Here is an 18,653-nt window from a genome sequence, read left to right as displayed (position 1 = left end):
CACCCTTTCCACAGCAACAACCACTGGGCTTTGGACATACAATTCCTTTCACAAAATTTTGCAGCATGTTCTATGATAATTTTGTAAATTAATATTTTCATATAGATATAAAAATAAAGACTGTATGCTTTGAAAAATTAGGCTGTAAGGAAATTCTTGCACTGGGTGAAAAAATTTTGCTCTTCCTCCTCATAACAGTGGGTGTGAATTACCAGCCTAATGCTGATACACCACGATGGTAGGATAGAAGTCTGAATAGTTACTTTTCCAGTGCAATGGAACTGGTCAAATTTTAGAATACTGCTTTTATGTAACTTGAAGCATGAATGTTTTAAGCTTCTTTCAACAAAATGAAAAAAACATAGAAAGCCCCTAAGCCCAGCCTCCCAGACCTACATCAATCAGTAGGCAATAAATAAAATAATAGTTTTGACAACATCCAGAGTTCAGCAGGAACTATCAATGTCTTGTTTTCCATACAGGCAAAGGCAAGAGACCCCCTGGAAATACTCACTGTACCCAAGCTGAGACACCATAAAGCTGTGCTCCTCAAGGCTTTGGATGCTGGCCAAGTGACTCCCTTCCTTCTGACAAGAGGTGAAAGCTCCTTCCCATCCTTTGCTGTCCCTGAAGATCTTATAGCAGTGATCCACATAGGGCACCCATCCATCTGGGCAGGTGACAGGCCCAGGGTCACCTAGGAACACGTCCCAAGGCTTTACAGCTCCTATTACCATGCAAGAGACAAAACACTGAAAATATTTCCACTTCATCCGTGCAAAAGTTCTAAACTAAGAATTTCTTTTTAAATTATCTTCATAAGGAAATACAGTAGACATAAATGTGATTCTCTAAACCAGGCAGTTTTTAGCTTGGAGAAGGAAAGCTTTTTAATACAAGTAATATCTAATACAAATTCTTAGTTTAGTCAAATGTCTGCAACAAATATATTAGTTCTGTAATGTATTAATCAAATATATTCATTTTGTAACTCATTAATTTTATCAGCTTCTGTATCACCTAGTATTTATTTGTCAGATAGGAGAAATCAGACATTATCTGCAGCTAACATAGAAGGTTTATGAATTTTTAAAGGATTAAGTATATTGATAGAGCAAAAGCCATCAAGACAAAGTTACAGCCAGATGAATACATAGGGTCACACCAACAGGGAAATCTTCATACACTTAAAATATCTTTTCTCACTTCACTGTGTCGATCTTCCACTTCCACCACTTCTGCAGTGAACTCTGAACTTGCTTGTCTGGATGCTGATTGACCACAAGTCGTGGAGAATGACTTAGAACCACACTAATTTATGCATCTCTCTTTCTTGGGATTATATTTACTAATGTCCTGCTTCTGAAAAATAATTTTTGAGTTGTTCTCCCTTTTGATTGTCAGCAGTGTGTGTACTTAAGGGGGAGACCTGGCCCCTGAAACAAAGACAGGAGGGACTAGCTGGACATTCTTTGCTTTTATCTGTTTCAGTCTGTGTGTTGTGGAACTGGAGATCAGACTACAAAGTTTACAGTCGTTGTACAAAGTAAACCAGAGAATCTAGAAATAGTTCTATTTCTAATAAAATTCTTCTGTTCATCTTTGTCAATATGTTGAGCATTCAGGTAACAGCTTCTACTTTAATTACCAATATGTATCAACATACCTGAAGGAACCAAAGTAAAGTTCCTTTTCTTACAAATATAACCAAGTTTCTGATCACATTCCCAGTTTTGCCATTTAGCTTTTGTTTCAGGATTCAAAACTGCACAGAGCTTTCCAGATTCAGGAGACGGGCTTCCTTTGGGAAAAGTAAAGAGAAAAAAAGGAACTTTTCTGAATGAAAAACAGAGCTCTAATGTCTAAAATGCACATGAGAGACCACTCCTGGCTGAAGTGATGGAGGTCACGTCTTTCCCAGCTTTGGTAAGAGCCAAGGTATGTTTCCAGTAGTGGAAATGTCTGTATGAAATGTAGTGTGTAAGTTAGATAAGAGGATACAAACCTGTAAACTCCTACTTTAGTTGCTAGTCAAGAAATGGAAGACTGAATATTTTGGGGACAGGCAGTGTTGCTTTCACAGCTAAAATATTTTTGCAATACATTGAAGGTTTCTGTCTTATATTGCTATAGAAAAAGAGATTTTTCTAAAGCTAAAGCAAGAAAAGCTAAAATACTTATCTCATGGCATAACTATCTGATAATAAAGTTTACAGCAGTATTTGGGGTATGTATCTTTTCTCTTTGGAAATAAAAAATCGAACAAAGTTCAATCTACCTGGAGCCCAGTTTAAGTACTGGAAAGGGCTGCCTCCAATCCACTCCCATCCACTACTCAAGTCCAGTCTGTTGAGTCCAATCCACAGTGCAGAATCTGTACCTTCTGTTAATTCTAAATTACAAAAATAAGAGGAATTATTTTATAAATCTCTTTTAACAATGGTCTCTAACTCTCTCTAGGAAGACTTGTATTCTAAAATATCTAATTGCAAATATCTGTAGATATAATGGTACCTAATACATTGAAATATACCAAAGTTTGAATGCTGTAAGAAAGCAAACAAACAGAAACTCTGTTTTACTCTGTCAACTAATGCAAAATTAACACAGATTATATCTGGAGTATATCCAAATATCCAAAACAAAATTGCTTCTGCAGAATAGGCTAAATTCTGTACATTTAAGTACAATTATTGATAAATATAAAAATTAATAAAAATTTGTTAGAAGTTAAATTAATCCTTAAAACCAACAATAAATATTTCTTCCATATCATTTCTTCATCTATATGTGGATACATAAGGCTGCAATTTGATATCTGTAAATAACTGATTTTTTTCAGTTTGCCAAGTGAAGGAAAAAAACAGGTGTCAAAATGGCATTTGAAACAAAGCAAGTCCTTCTTTTGGCATAAAGATTAATCTTTTTTCTTTTCTTTTTTTTGTTTTAAGTTTCCTTTCCAAAATTAAGCCTTTAATTTACTTTTCAAGATTTTTTCTCAATTTAAAAATATATAAAAAATAAGATTTGAAAATATGAAGTCAAACTGTTACACTTGCATGATACTGGGATACTTTGAATTCTATGTAAATTTGGCAGCAATTTTGATATGAACTTGCAAATTCTAAAATATTTTTTTCTTGCCTACACATATTTAGCTCCAAAAGCAATGGCCTAATCATACTAAATAATCCTTAGCTATTATGATGACCTGAACAGATCCTGGATGTAACCCAGGGTTTGCTTTACTCCCTTACCTTTAAGGTATGTTTGTTCATGAATGTCTGTGATACTCAGTAATTCTGCATTTTGCTGCTGACAGCTCCTCCTAGCTTGGTGCCATGTGAGAGCCGAGTCAGAATTTATTTGGTAGTGAACATTTGTTGACAGATCTATAGTCCATGTGCTGTCTTTATCTGTGGAAAGAATAATAACAGCAGAGATCATAGTAACCGGCCACAGAAAACTGAGTTGCAGGTTCTCATTCTGTGCAGCAGGTCTCATTCATGTCCTTAAATTTCACCTGGGCTGCTCTCTCAAGACCACTGAAAATGTTGCGAGCAGATGGGAAGAACAAGATTAAGGCCAGTAAGCTGACAGGTAAAGCTGGCCTGTACTGCCTCCTGTTCCATGAGGAGAGACAAGTCAGGAGTTACCACAAGGAAAGTGATTGCACAGGAAAATACATTGCATGGAGTGCGTGGCAGAAGTCCCAGGAGAAAATTTTGAAGTATTTTTGCAACATCTCCTCTCTCTGGACAGCAGCTCCCACTGAGAGCTGTAAGAACTAGCTATAGACCTGAATTTAGCATGAAAATATTTCATAGATTACTCCCATCCCTGTTCAAAGAGCCTCTGGATGTGCCTGTCACACAGCAATGGTGCTGAGCAGCACCATGTTCCTCCTCTGATTACCTTTCTATTTTTGATTTGTTGAAGATACCAACACGCTCTATCAAGCACAATACAAAACTTTATCTGGTATTTGATCACTCCCTAAAGTCGACATGAAGATGGATTTTGAAAAAAGAACTGAAAGCTGGGACTACCTTTCAAAAACTCTGAAAATTATTCAATGACTCTGTGTTACACCTTCAGGGCTCAGTGTGTGAGATATCTTTGCAGGAGCCTGGAAAGCACAGTTGACTAGGGATGTGTGCCACACTGAAAGTCCACTTTAAATCAAGTGGAGTAAAGGGATATTCTAATAACAAAAGATGATGTTGAACAGGAGCCATGGGGAGAAATATAGAGGAAAGATGAGATGTGTCAGGTGGAGATTTCAGCATCATGAACACAAAGCTCTCCAGGCTGTTGTGGTGTGTTTCTTATGCTTTAACTTGGTTAAGTTGTAAGTTGGCTCGTTCCATGTACCCCTTTATTTGCAATGGTTCTGCCCTGGTTCTCCCTCTCCTTGCTCGCCCCATCAGTCCAGTTTTCCCCTCCCCGTTACCATTGGCAACCCATGTATCCGTCCCTTAGTCCCTCCCTGGTGCCCTGTCCATCACTCAGTAGCCCATCCCTTCCATCTAGAATCTTCCAGTCAGGGCATCGAGTGATTGGTTCAGGGGCCAGGGCCCCTCCTCAGGCTTTCCCCTATTAGTTATCCCACTGTGTCTATCACCCTCTCCTTACTCCCACCTTCCTGTAGATTGGCTGAAGACCAAATTCCACTTTTGTACCCTCCCCTCTTTATAAGCTGGTGTCAGACCCCAGTTCGGGGTCCTCAGATGTCAGTCTGCCTGGTGTTAATAAATCTGGACTATACTGCAGCTGGAGTCTGTCTCTTCTCTCCTGCTGGCTAGCAGCCCTCTCATTGCGGACCCCGTCCCTTAAGGCGAAAGCCTTAGGCGCCCTCCTGACCGGACCCAGGACCTGGAGAGTGCCCCAGTGCTGCTGGTGGTGCTGGCCGCAGCTAGCAGGGACGTCCCGAAGGGGTGATCGTCTTTCCCCTCCGAGGCCAGCCGCCGCTGCACCAGGCCATAAAGGGAGATGGAGGGAGAAGTGACCACAGAAATAAAAAGAAAGTGATTGAAATTGCAGAGAAATGCCAGGCAGATGTCAATGGGGTGGAAAGGCTGCTTCCTGGACAATATGACCAGGGCTTAAAAGCATGGATAAAAGGACACATTCCACTTTAGCAAAAAAATATGTTCACATGAGAATCATGCAAATTGAAACATTAACTTCAATATCAATCTTCCTACAGTGCACTTTTCTGTGCCCACATCCATCACAACGGGAGTCCTCAGAAGAGAGTTGTACAAGTGGCAGCACACATCCTGGCTGGGCTTCAATATCAATCTTCCTACAGTGCACTTTTCTGTGCCCACATCCATCACAACGGGAGTCCTCAGAAGAGGGTTGTACAAGCAGTGGCAGCACACATCCTGGCTGGAAAGCAGTAAGGAGCTCAGAATTATTGTACTGCTCAGCAACACCCTCACAGTAAGTGGCAACTGAATGCTGATTTACTCTTCAGTCATTCTCTTCACATCTTTGTGCGACATGTCATTTATTTGCATGGTGAGCTGCAGCCTGTGGCAATGCATCGTATACTAAAATGCATTCTTGTAAGTTATGAGTTGTTATTATAAAGATAATCATATTCTGCTCGTGCTGGTTTGCCAAAGGCATGCTGAGGGGACCTGGGAGGGAGCAGGTTTACCTCCGAAGGGGCAGAAGCCATACCGCTGGTCCCTGTCGTAGTTGGCAGTGGTCGCGCACCAGAGCCAGCCGTCGGCGCGGCCCGCGGCCGTGCACTCCGCCCACCACTGCTGCTCGTACAAGAAAGGGAAAACACACGGGGCCCCAAAAGCATTTCCTAGCAGCGTGAAGGTCTCTGAGAAGACAAAATGATAACATGAATATGAAAATAACAAATGAATGTAAACTAGAGAAAGAGTAGGGTCTGGGGCAGAATTGCATCTCAAAGTGCTTTCCGTGGTTCCGGTCCCACAATCATAAAAAAAAATTGCTTCAGCGCTTTTTCAGATTTCAGCTGCTAACATGTTTTAGAGTGGTGCTATTCTGATGTAAAGTAACATATCATAGATGGGGTCTGTAATTAAATTTCTGACCAAGACGCTTTTACAATCTTAATAAGGATCCAGAGCTCTACCCTAAGATACTTCTATTTCAAACAATGTTAAGATTTATGTAACATGTGCAAGAGCAAGAACTAATGTTTATAAGTCTTGATTCCTCGGGAAAAAAGTAAACATATATTATACTATCTCTGTGTGTTTTTATTCCAGTGACTATTCTAAACATATTGTACAGTGAAGCAGCTTCCCACATGCAAAGCTAAGAATTCATTGCTCAGATATCCTGTGAGGTGGATTTTGGAGCATTCATTCTGGATGTGAGAAAGCCAGTCAGAACAATTAGACTTCAGCTAATCAAAAAAGGTAATTGCACTGCTGACTGTAATAATACCATGAGCATCCTCATCTCCTGAGTCAAAAAAGCCACGTTTTCTCTGCTTAAATCAGTACTTTCACTCAGGTCACCCATATTGTGCTTCATTCATGGGGATGTAAATTTCATATTCCTGTGAATGTATAAGAAATTTATTAGTCTTTATGTGCTCTGTTAATAAGGTAGTGACACAGTATGGTGAGCAATAGTGATTTTGGAGAATACTTATACATAGTATAGATTGCTATAAATGGTATGAGAGTAAGTATGTATATACATATTTACTATTAATGTGTATTTATAGAATACAGAAAGAGTACATGTAATACTTATAGTACTTGAAATACTAATGTACTATGATGCATAGCCTAAAAAAGTGTGTGTGTATGATACAGGCTTGGACATAAATATAAAATTAAATTCAAGGTTAAGTACCTCAGTGCATGAATTTTCTAAAACTGGTGGTCACTGAAGGAGTCAGAATAGTCAGAGCCAAAGATCCTAAACACTCTAGTACTCACAAAGTAATTAATGCAAAGGAGGAAAGAATCAAGTTTTTGTACCTTCGTATTCTTGGGAACATAACACATCCGTGGCCCCATAGATATTCCATTTATTCTTTGCACTCAGCTCCTTCTTTAATAAAACATTATCATGCTCTTCATTGCCAGGACTGAAAAATAAATCTTCTCCTTGGATTGCAAGGAGGCTTTCATTTCTGCATTCCCACCACTGGAGCTCACTTTTTTGATCACAGGGATACAGGGTGACCATGGCCTGATCCTTCTTCAGTGGCACCCCCAGGCATAGTTTCAGTTTCACACTCATAAGCTGATGATCCGTGATCCACCTGAATTTTTGTGATTCATTGTCTTGATTGCAAGTGGCGGTTCTAACTGACTGTGCAATAGATGCCTCAAGACAGAGCCTGTTGACTTTATTATACAGTAAAAATGTTTTAATGTCTGTAAAACAAAACAACACATAGCAAATAGTTATTGTAGAATATATGTATAGTGGATATGCAATATGATTATACTTCCCATTCACATGAAGAAGTCATTGCATTCATGTCAGATAAAAACATTCTGTTTTTCAACAGGGTCCAGACCAACATCAATTCTACTGATTGAAAATAAAATAGACAATAGAAAATGTATGTCACGATTATACATCACCATGCTGTGGATAAGTAGTGGGCAGCAGCTGAGCTGAGAACAGCTTGTTGGATGGTTTTACATCAGTGAATTCCCTCAGCCACACTGCCATTACCATTACCTTGTTCCATCCAGCCTATGCTCAGATGCATGGCCTGGTAGATCTCTGACCACTATGAACTTTTCCCACCCTTCCAGATCTTACAGGTCTCCCAGCGGGCACACTGCCATCTTTGCTGAGCCATTTGCCTCCCCTTCCCCAAATCCACCTTTCCTTTCCTTTCCTTTTCATCATATAAGTGTGAGTGAACTGGTCTGGGCTTCTCAGGGGTCACTCTGGGCTCCTCCTGTCTACAAGATCTGCCATCCCCTACTATGAGCACTGACTATAAAACCAGGAATGATTTTGGGAAGCCAGTCGCAGTCTGAGAAAGTAGCAAGGAGCAGGGAATAGTAGCATCTGACACTGACCGGGTGTGTAAAGGCTGGTGGAAGTTAGAAGGTACACCTACACCAGAGATTGGGTCCCTAGCTCTCCAGGCAGTTTACCTGATCATGCCTGGAGTGTTGGCTTCAAGGTAAGGTAGAAGCATTGGAGCTAATTTCAGTCCTTATCAGCAGCAGTTGTGAACCGTGCCTATGAATTTGCTCTGCTGCCTTGTGACCCATCTGGTTGTATTTCCTGTCAAAGCTTGTGGGATTCATAACCAGTTTTTGTCCTTGATACACACATTGAGCAGTGGGTGTCATATTCAATAAAAATGTATTTAAGAAGTTAAAGACATTTCCTTAAAAAACTTCAAAAAAAAAATGAAATCTATGTAATTGATAATAGCCAGTACAATGAAAATAATTCTTCTGGCCTGCAGGGAGACCATGGTGGTTAAAAAAATACCATATACTCTGAGACAATCTGTGCCAGTACTCAGGAGTTAGAAAGGTGAAAGGATTTAACCTCAAACATTTAGGTCTGCATAATACCTACAAGAGAGAAATGCAGCTAAAGGGAGAGCTGTAATGTTGTACACTGCAATTCCACAAGAGATTTCCTAAACTTAATCCAATTGTGTTAAAAAAAAATCTATCCACTTTATCAATGCCAGTGAATTCAATAAGTCTATTTAAAACAATGAATAAAACCCCTTTTACAGCCATCTGTGAATATCTTAATGTCCTAACAATATTTCTGCATTTTGCCACTTCTGGAGATTTTCCCTGCCTGATTTTGCAAAGCATTACCCAGACACCAACAGCTCAAAAATCGGTAGTAAAAAATTAAATAGTTTTTTTAATGGTATTTAAATATGTATTTTCTTACGTCTGATCTTCTGGAGTAATTGAAATGATAGTGCCACTATATATTAATAAAACCATTAAGGATTGTGTCTCTGGCTCTTTCTCTAACCATTTCTTTTTTTTGTGTGAGATAGTTCCCCTGCCTCTTGCCTGGCATTAAGAGGTTCCCCATCCCCAAACTAATAATGTACATATTGGCAGTACCACAGAACCACAATCACCCAGAAAAGCCAGAGGAGTGGAAGCACTTTCATGACAACCTTCAAAGGAAGCAAGCAGGAGGCACTTACCCACCAGCTGCAAAGAACTGTGAACAAGAGAGAGAACAAGCAGGAGCCCAGAGAACATAATTGTAAATTCTGTTTTCTTTCCTTCCCTTCAGCAAAACATGGATGGTGAGAGTTGCTGGGGGTAAAGTCCTGCTGAGGAGAAGACAGCGGCTTTGCAGGCTGGGTGATGCAGGCTGGGCGGTTGGGTAAAAACTCCCAGTGCTAAATAAGGAAACATTCTGTCACATGCCACATTTCTAAAAAACAAGACCACGTGGCACAAATTTTACCCTCAAAAAGAATGACATCTCACTGAGAGCAGACCATGCTTCCTTGGGAAAGCAGGTGGTCCCAAGTTTATATCTCAGTACATTCCCACTGTCCCTGCTGATGAGACACATGGAGCTTGTTGGATCAAATCAACAGCTAAATACTAAAGACAGAAATTCAGCCTTAGCTTTTAAATCTTACATCTTACCTATTAACTATACAAAAAAATATTGCAGGAAAACACAAAAGCCTCAAATCAACAGCTAAATACTAAAGACAGACATTCAGCCTCAGCTTTTCAATCTTACATCTTACCTATGAAGTATACAAAAAAAATCTAGCAGGAAAACAGAGAAGCCTCATATTTTTATCTGTGAGATGAGAAAAAAGTGAATTTTATTCACTTTTGTCTCATCAAAATTCATTCTGCAGGACAATAAAAAAAATTCTGCCATTCTACAGGAGTTTGCCATCTACGTAAATGCAACTACGTAGAAAACTACATGAAGAATTGCTTATTGGAAAATCAATGCTTCCTTTTCTTATGGAGTAGGTAATTCTTTTTTGAGAGCCATACCAAAAGCCAGTCACAATTTCAAGAAATGCCACATATTGCTTTTTACCCAAATCAAGATCCTACCCAGGGCCAGCCCTCAGCACCTTAGTTTCCAAACTTAAAGACTGAGACTTGAGAAAAGCAGCACTCTCAATACCCTGTTCCTGAACACTGTAATATTGTCCCTATATCTGACTCTGGAATCCCACCAAGTTAATTAAACTTCTACTATCTCTAAGATTAAGGGGAAAAACACAACCTCAACATTACCTTACCTGTCTGATGGGTCTGAATGGATAGGGGGTGGGAGGTAACAAGCCATGATGGCTTTGCAGGTGATAATTTGCCAGTTACTGATGTTAGGCATTCACAGACTGCTGCAGTGACATAGGAAGACCCATACAGTGCTTTGGGATCTCTTCCAAGCAAAGATCTGCTCTGATGAAAAAGCAACTATGGGCAGGGTAAGTGTGCCCATTCAGCAGCTGCAGTGGCTGAGAGCAGCACCCCAGCCATGGGGGCTCATTGCAGGCTCCGTGTTCTCATGGGTTATGGCATTAGTTGGTCTTCCATTGCCAAATTTCGTTGAATATTTTGATGAGCCTGCTATTTTTTTGGTCAGGTTCTAACAAGGGGGATAGGTACTCTTTGCCATAATCCTTCACAATCCTTTTCATTCAGAATGATAAAGGCAACAGTTTAAAGTTGTTCTAACAAGGTCAGAAAAATGAAATCCACACAGAACAAAATAAGAAGTAATTTAGGGAAATGAGCCATGAGACTGAAAGTACTGTGGCTATTGCATTAATTTGCTTGATTTCTGTACCTACCTAGTGAAAGCAACCACAAAGCATGTAGTAATTAAGCAGAAATATTTTTATTTTTCACCATCCTACTCTGATTTGCTTGGTAATAGACTAAACAAGTTTCCCCAAGCAGAATCCATTTTGCCTGTGACAGTAATTGGTGAGTAATCTCTCCCTGTTCTCATCTCAACCCATAAGTCTTTTGTGGTACAAGTGTCAATTATGTCAGCTTGGGGAAGAACAGCAAGGAAAGGATGTGTACTGAAATTAAATCAGTTTTGCCTTATGAGCTTATATTCAGACTGAACTTTTGAAAAATTTAATGTAACAATGCTAAACCATTAATGTAATCTCCTGGAAAGTGTGCAAGTTGCATGACATCTAAGAATGTTACACATGCTTAAATAATATTTAAGAATAAATACAATTTTCTTAATGTTTGGAAGGTTGTGGATTACATAATGCAATTAAAAGATCATGAAAAATTCCATTGACAACAGGGGCCCCATTTAAGGGATGGAGGAGTCCCCCATCTAGGACAGGGCACCCAAGGGTGCACGTCACAGCTGCAGAGGTTGCATAGGCCTGCCTGGTGGCACAAGCACCCGAACCTCAATAGTTTGGCTGAGGCACAGCAGACAAACATATCTCCATGAGCACTGGCTTACAGATACACTCATCAACCTTTTGTACTACCCTTTAACTGCTTCTTGTTAACTGAGCTCAGCAATCATTGGAAATAATCAACATGCATTTTTGGACTATTGTTTAAATAATGGATAGTGGAAGAAAAAATAATTAGTCCAGTCGTACTTCCCGGATACCAGTATATAGTTTTAAAAATAACTGGAAAAGTGCCTGTTCTTTATATTATCTCTATTAACCTTTGTTTTCTTCCTTTGCTTTATCACAGTTTCCTTTCTTATTAAAAAAAAAGTGTATACCATTTTCCCATGGGCAAACACTTCAAGGAGCATCTGGGAAATGCTTTTAGTCATATAGTTTAGTGTTAGGATGTCCTGTGACAAGCAGGGAATTGTCCTTAAAGATCCTTATGAGTTCTTTCCAACTGAAGGTATTCTGTGATTTTTTTTTTTCAAGATTTTAAATCCTTTTGTTTTTGTAGAATTCCCTACCAAATTTAAACACCAAATTTGACTTGAATAAATCAGAGAAACATGCTGAAGCAGTATACTTGGCAAGAAAATGTATTTAAAACATTTTCTTCCCCCACTGTTTGTGGATTGGTGAGGTCCAGAACATGATTTTAAAGATGGGCAACAAAGGTGTGTGAAAAATTCCATATCTGAAAAATGTCCTGATGCCCAACACAGATCCATGGCGTGACCTATGTGTCAGTCTCTGTTGGGGGGGAGTGACTGAAGTTTCTTTGCATCCACTGGCAAAGAAGACACTGGACTTCCTCCGCTCCTCACAAACCTTCAAAATACAATTGTATCAAGCCTATTTTCTGAAAGAGGAAGGAAATTTCATAATTAACAGCATAGAAGGAGATAGCAGAAAGAGAGCAGACATTCACATGGACGGTTACCAAAGGAATTTCTTAACTGCAAAACTACTACTGTGAATGTAGGGCTTAGGTTTTGTGGTTTTCTTTGGTTTGTTTTTTTTTTTTTTTTTTTTTTTATTTTCCTGGTAAGTTGCACACACTTGTTCAAATAAAATAGCAAAATGAGTTCCGTAAATAGCTGTAAGGGCTGGCTTTAATCTGAAATAGTTTCCAAATTTCCTTGTTATAAAGGACATCTAATTCTCTCACAGCTCTTCCAGGCACAGTGTGAGCATTGTAATATCACTGCAGTGCCTTTTCTTCTTTTTTACTTCCTTTTGTCTTTGGAATGTCACTTCCTAGTCTGTAGGAGCAGATAGTGATTTGTCTATGCCTCAGTCATCAACTGAACAACATCAGTTCAGTTTACATACTTCTCAGGACTGTCTAATGCTGAAACAATGACCTTACTTAGCCTGAACGTGCCCTGGGCACACTATGTTGGTCACACCATTTGTGCAGAATTGCCTCTTTTGGAGAGAAAGGCACCTATCCTTTCCCTAAATTAATCCAGATTTAGTAAGACAGTCAATTGAGTGGCAAAGAGCTACAAGGGTGATGGTCACGGATGGGATTTACGGTTCAGATCCCATTTTCAGGACCAATTTTGTTTGCCTTCTTAGTGCTGACAATACAAACTCCTCGTTCTGCAGGGAGTCGAGGGCAGGCATGTGCTAGCTCAGCCACCAGCCACAGGCATTCAGCGAGACCAGCTGCTCCCTAACCCTTCTCTCTCTCTTCTCTCACCTATTCCTTGCTGTATGGACACAGAAAAAGGGGTGGGGAATGATCTTACCTGAGGTAAACCAGGCACCACATTCACAAATTTTGAGAGAATTAAATTCATCTTCCTTTATCCATTGCTGATACTCCACAACTCCTTGATTGTTGTGAAGAGGACAGTCAGTGAACTGCAGCCACTGGTAGCATCTCAGAACCTCCATGTGTAATTACCTTAAAAAATACTTCATCAGGCCAGAGCATAACCCAAAGCTACCCTGATTTTGAACTCATGCAGGAACGAAAAAATAATTTAAAGTTTAGTGTATCTGTTCCTAGCTCTGCCCTTGTGCCACCTATCAGGTGCTCCTCCCTATCGTACTCAAACCATAACACCTCTAATTTTTGCATCTGCATGAAATTATCTTGTTTTGAAGCCCATATGACATCTAGGAAAATGTTTTCAGTTCTTCAGACACAAGACCTTGTGTCGTGGTACACTGCATTAAAAACTGCTAGGATGATCTAAATTGCCTCTAGAAAGCTGGTGAGCCTTGGTCAAAGCTTCAAATTCAAGTCAGAGCCAGTTTCCAAATAAAGGACTATCCAAGGCTCTGCAGCCAATGTCATGATTTTTTCAGTCACTACTTTTCTCTAAATATTTGTTGAAGTAGGCACATCATCCATCAAAGTACTTTTTTTTGGATGCCATTCACATCACTGCATGTACAGAGTACTCTTAATTTAGCTGATTTTTCCGTATTATGAAGCCAATGTGCATTTAAAATAAGTTGGAGCTCCTGCTCACATTTTCAATAATCTCACACTTTTACTTGGCAGCATCATAGTCTATCACACTTAAGTATGTTCTGGAAAGCTTCAGTGCAGAATACATTTTTCTTCTCATTTTACATGACGCAGTGGTGCTGTATTCATGAGCTTAATGCTTCCTACCAAAACACAGCAAGCAATGTTTAAAGCCTGGTCTTCATTTCCACAGCATTTTGTCAGACACTTCATTAGGAGGCCTGTAAACAATGGAAGATAAGGAAATATTTGCAAGACCATTTTCTATACGAGGAGCATTGTTTAGTTTACAAAAATTGTGCCCAACTATGCGTAAAACAACAAGACAGATGAAAGATGAAAACTTAATGTGATGTTTGGGCTGCAAGGCAACTCCATTTTTTTAAACTTGTTTTTAACTCTTAGAGACAAGCTGTAATACTTGGAGAAATTTGCAATTCTCAATAAATGCTGAGAGAAGCTAGGCAAGGTTTGAATGTATCAAAATACCAAGGAATTATAAGACAGGCACACTGAAATGAATTCCTGAAAAAGTAATAGATAAAGCAGTACTATTTGCTAATCATGAGATGATGACTAGATAATAAGGAAGCATTGTCCTAAAAAAAGAATAGTAATTAGTATCTTATGTTGAGTTGGTAGGTGTACTGACAAGGATGTTAGAAAGATTTGGTGCCATTCTCTATGTTAACAGCTCAAATAATGGGAAAGTGTAGTTAATAAATTATTTCAGCTTTGTTTCATGGTTTAAGCCCAGACGGTAACTAGGCACCTTTAATTAATTTAAATAGTACTCAGGAAAAGGCAATATTGCAGATCTGTCTATTCAGTAAATTAGTGCCGGCATGTGTCCTTCACCCATGACAGTGAACACATCCCCAAAAGGGTTTCTAGGTCCAGTTTGGCATGACCAGCATTCCAGGGGCCATTCCCATGAAGCAGGTTGAACACAGCTGGTGCCAGCCTGTTCTGGAGGAACCAAGAGTTTATTTTGGCCACTGTAGCTCAGCTGTGCTGAGGAGCCAGCGACACAGCAAAGCATTCCAACACTATCAGGACAGCAGCGTTGCCAAGGCTGCCCAGGAAAGAGCTGAAATCACAGATGCTGTTGGAAATTTTAAAAGAGGTGCTGGATCTTTCAGCAGTTGATCAGTTTTAGCTGACACTGCTTTTGGACAGGACCTTTTCAGTTCCCTACTTCTATTATGTGTATGATTATGGGTTCGTATTTACAGGATATATCAAAATCTAAGACCTTAAAGCTTTAAATTATATCATGCCTTGTATTGTGTGTTTTAGCATTTGAAAAAAGAAATGGCATTCACACTTCTCTTTCAGTGGCATTCAGAACCACAGAAATGCTTATCATTCAAGAATCTTCACAATGCTTCCTAAATTGAAAAGAAGGTATTTTGAAGCTTAAAGCTATGAAGTGGCACATTGTTTCACAATACAATTAGTGTGACATGAAAGTAACACATTCCAGTAAGATAACACACTGTGTCTGTGTACTGAAGATTTATATAATGTTTATTTTCATAAGAATATGAAGTAAAGTGCAAGGTAAGAACTTGATAGTTGCAGCACGACAACAGATTGGCCCAATGCTGTTTGTTAGGAATTATAATTGTTATTTTTACAATTGCCTTGCTGAACTTCACATTTTGAGTATCTCTGAGAAAGGATGCTCCCATGTGATGCATCATCACCAACTTTTCTGCACGCAACAGGTGAAGCATCTTCTGTGTGCTTTCCTCTGCTTTCTCTGTCTATTCACACACACAGGAGTGATATGAAGGAAGAGACTGGATCAATGTGTGCTCCCCCATGGCAACTTGCTTTTGCAGAGACCAGTAGGTAGTGGGCACTCACTGGGGGACCCTGCACATCATGAAAAGATGGAGGAAAACAGACAATTGCAGGGGTTAAGGTACTACCAGCAAGCAGAGTACTGAGAGGCAAATAGAAGTCTTGGAAGAGAATCTGATACTGGGAGACAATATCAGTGACTGCAGAATGACAAACAGGTATCCACAGCCACTCAGAAATATGAGGATGAGGAAAATAGCTGCTTTTAGCTCCTATTTCCTTACTTTCTTTTCACGATTGAATTCTTTGGATTGTTTGATTGTTGTGCTTTCATTTCACACTTGCAATATAATGAATTTCTTGAAGAATTGGGACCCCAGTTTCTTGAAAGCTCACATCTGGTTTGGACCTTGATTTGGAATGCAACTTTTACAACCTAATGGAAGCACTCATCTGCTTGACCATGGGATTTGAATATATGGGAGCATCGAGCCAGCTTTGCAGGTGGGTTAATGTAGTAAATGCAGTTACAGGAAGAGGCTCAAGGTGAGTATCTGATATAAGACATTGTCCAAAGAAAGGGCCAGTGAACTATAATGAGTAGAGATACACAAATTTTGAAAATAATGTTGTTTTAGAAGCATTTCTCTCAGTTGTTAAACAAAACAAAAATCTGTGTTTAATACTTGATAGAAACTGTATTTGACAGTGGTGGAAAAGATAACTCTCTGTTTGTAGTACCCTGATGACAAGCCACTCACCCATACCCTGAAAAATCTGGCTGTGATGTCAGGCACAGATTCGCTGCCAAGCTGCTCTGAGCAAAATGTCACACAGCAAGTGGAGAATGTTTACTTGCACATCTGTAGTCTTGTTAAGGACTCCACTCAGTGGTAAATAAAAGACGCTGCATCTCTGAAGTGCAGCAGCATGTCAGGGAAGCTGCTTGGGGTCCACATGCCAGAGCCATTGACCCAGGCTGGCGTGGGATCACCTCACTCCTGTCTGCAACCAAAGCCCTGTGCCCAGGCTGTCCTGCTTCAAAGGGCAAGAAAGGTGCCAGAGATCCTCGTGTGCTGTCCTTGCACCTGCTCTGCCTCTGGAGAGGCTGGGAATGTCCATGGCTGATCTCAGAGCTACAGCAAAATCACTCACTAATGAAGATCAGACAGACAGCTTTCTCTGAACATAGTAAAAATCATGAGAATATTTCAAAGCATAGGGTAAGGAATTCCTTTCTTTCACTACCATCTCCATCCCTATTTCAGCAATTGCAGGACTTTTCCTAAAGCATTACCAGTGATACAGGACCTTTAGGTCATGTTGTATATGGACTAATTCACAAAATAGGATGGTTCTTCCAGATTTCTTTCATTCTTACTCTTTATCAGTAACTGTACTTAATAGTCATACCAGCTTGAATGTGGTTTTTCATTTCAGGCATTTTTACATATGAAAACATATGTGGACTATTTTCACCATGTTTAGAAGACATCCAGTCCTGCAGTTTCTGGGCATGTACACTTCCTGATAAAGTCTGAATAGTGGGGCACACAGGGGCAGCAGGAAGCATTCAAAGACTAAAATACAGAATGAATTTTATAAAGAATATACAGTAACTGGCTTGAGGAATTAAATGCAAAATTGAAGATTCCAAAGTAAGGAAAGACTGATCAGAGAAAATTTCTTTTAATTAAAGTAATAGTAAAAAATACACACACAGAGCTAACATTGCTCTTCATGGGAAAGAGTGCATGTACATTTTATTCCTCTGAACTAAATCATAATAGTATGCCACTAGGCTATTTACAGAAAAAAAAGTTCTTCAGATATGTTTCTTTTAGAAGTCATCAGTTGAAAAACTATGCGTCAAGCTGTGTTGGCATGAGAACAAGAGTAGAATGTCATGTTACGTTGAACACACTAAATGTGAGAATAGGCAGAAACCATTTATGAAAATCACTCTGAATGACACTTTAGGTGTCTGAACTATCAAACATCATAAGAATAATTGAGGAAAAAACAACTTAGGAGTAGTTGGAGTTATAAGAAAACACTAAAGTTCTGGAATTGAAATTATTGTAGTAGCCAATGCAGTTTTAGTCAAATTATAAAAGCACACAAGAAGTAATGGAAAATTGTTAAAGGAAGTAAATTCATAGGCAGTGTTTTCTCTTGTGATTCTTTAAGTGAATGCAAATGGTTTTCAAGCAAAGTGTTAGGATTTCCTTCCTTTTTAACTTGCTTCCTCATTTGCTTAAAAGCCCTTCCAGATTTGTGTCACTATGCTAAGTTTCTATATCATTGAGTTTCACATATTCAGTGAAGTAGCCATTTCTTTGTGGCATAATCAATTCCTTTTCATTTGAACTTCAACTAAGAATAGCAGTTTCATAGTTATATGAACTAAATGAACCTGCTTTGGCAAATAAACAGTCAAGAAGATAAATGGCCTCTTCTTTTCCAGGCTTTTGTTATCTTTGCAACATATGGAAATTGCACATTTCTAATTTCCTACTTCCTGTTAAAATTTGGTTGCAAACAGATTTAACTCTGAATAGACCCTAAATTTTGTGTACTTTTAAATGTATGATTAAGCCAATGTACAAAGCAAATGGTGCCTTTGACAGAAGCTTACTTTCATAAGCAGCCTGACAAGCATGACCATCTCATGTGGTAGCTCTGAAATGAAAAGCACTATTATTAGGAGAAAAGTTCTGTTCTGTACTATTCCCACTGCCCAGAATTTAAAAAAAAATATTTTCTTGAAATATGGAGTGGAGGAGAAATCTTTGGGCAGATGGGAGATGTGTAATCTAGCCTCATTTTTACTATTCTGTTTGCCCTTTGACAGATTATCCACCCTCCTCACTCCCATCACTAATTAGACGTCAGTACACCTTTTATTTTGCCTTTTGTTCTGGTTTCTCAACACCCACTGAACCCCAAGAGGGGCAGATCCAGCAGGTTGAA

General features: G+C 39.3%; 1 protein-coding gene across 2 annotated transcripts in view; it reads right to left on the bottom strand.

The window, feature by feature from the left end:
- The window catches only part of LOC121338196 (macrophage mannose receptor 1-like), a 33,269-nt gene extending 23,974 nt beyond the window's left edge, over window positions 1-9,295 (bottom strand). Inside the window, exons 1-7 of one of the 2 annotated variants that reach the window (XM_041408913.1) lie at window positions 9,164-9,295; window positions 6,984-7,385; window positions 5,669-5,842; window positions 3,258-3,416; window positions 2,279-2,392; window positions 1,667-1,801; window positions 515-727 (exon numbers count right to left, since the gene is read on the bottom strand). In XM_041408913.1, the coding sequence (XP_041264847.1) occupies window positions 515-727; window positions 1,667-1,801; window positions 2,279-2,392; window positions 3,258-3,416; window positions 5,669-5,842; window positions 6,984-7,385; window positions 9,164-9,221 (1,255 nt within the window). In that variant the 5' untranslated portion in view covers window positions 9,222-9,295. The remainder of the gene's footprint in view (window positions 1-514; window positions 728-1,666; window positions 1,802-2,278; window positions 2,393-3,257; window positions 3,417-5,668; window positions 5,843-6,983; window positions 7,386-9,163) is intronic. The other variant, XM_041408914.1, reaches the window with a different exon arrangement.
- Window positions 9,296-18,653: the final 9,358 nt, after the last annotated feature.

This window comes from Onychostruthus taczanowskii, unplaced genomic scaffold, assembly GCF_017590055.1.
Source record: "Onychostruthus taczanowskii isolate IOZ18803 unplaced genomic scaffold, ASM1759005v1 scaffold3, whole genome shotgun sequence".
Lineage (NCBI taxonomy): Eukaryota > Metazoa > Chordata > Aves > Passeriformes > Passeridae > Onychostruthus > Onychostruthus taczanowskii.
This window is presented reverse-complemented; position numbering and strand designations above follow the sequence as displayed.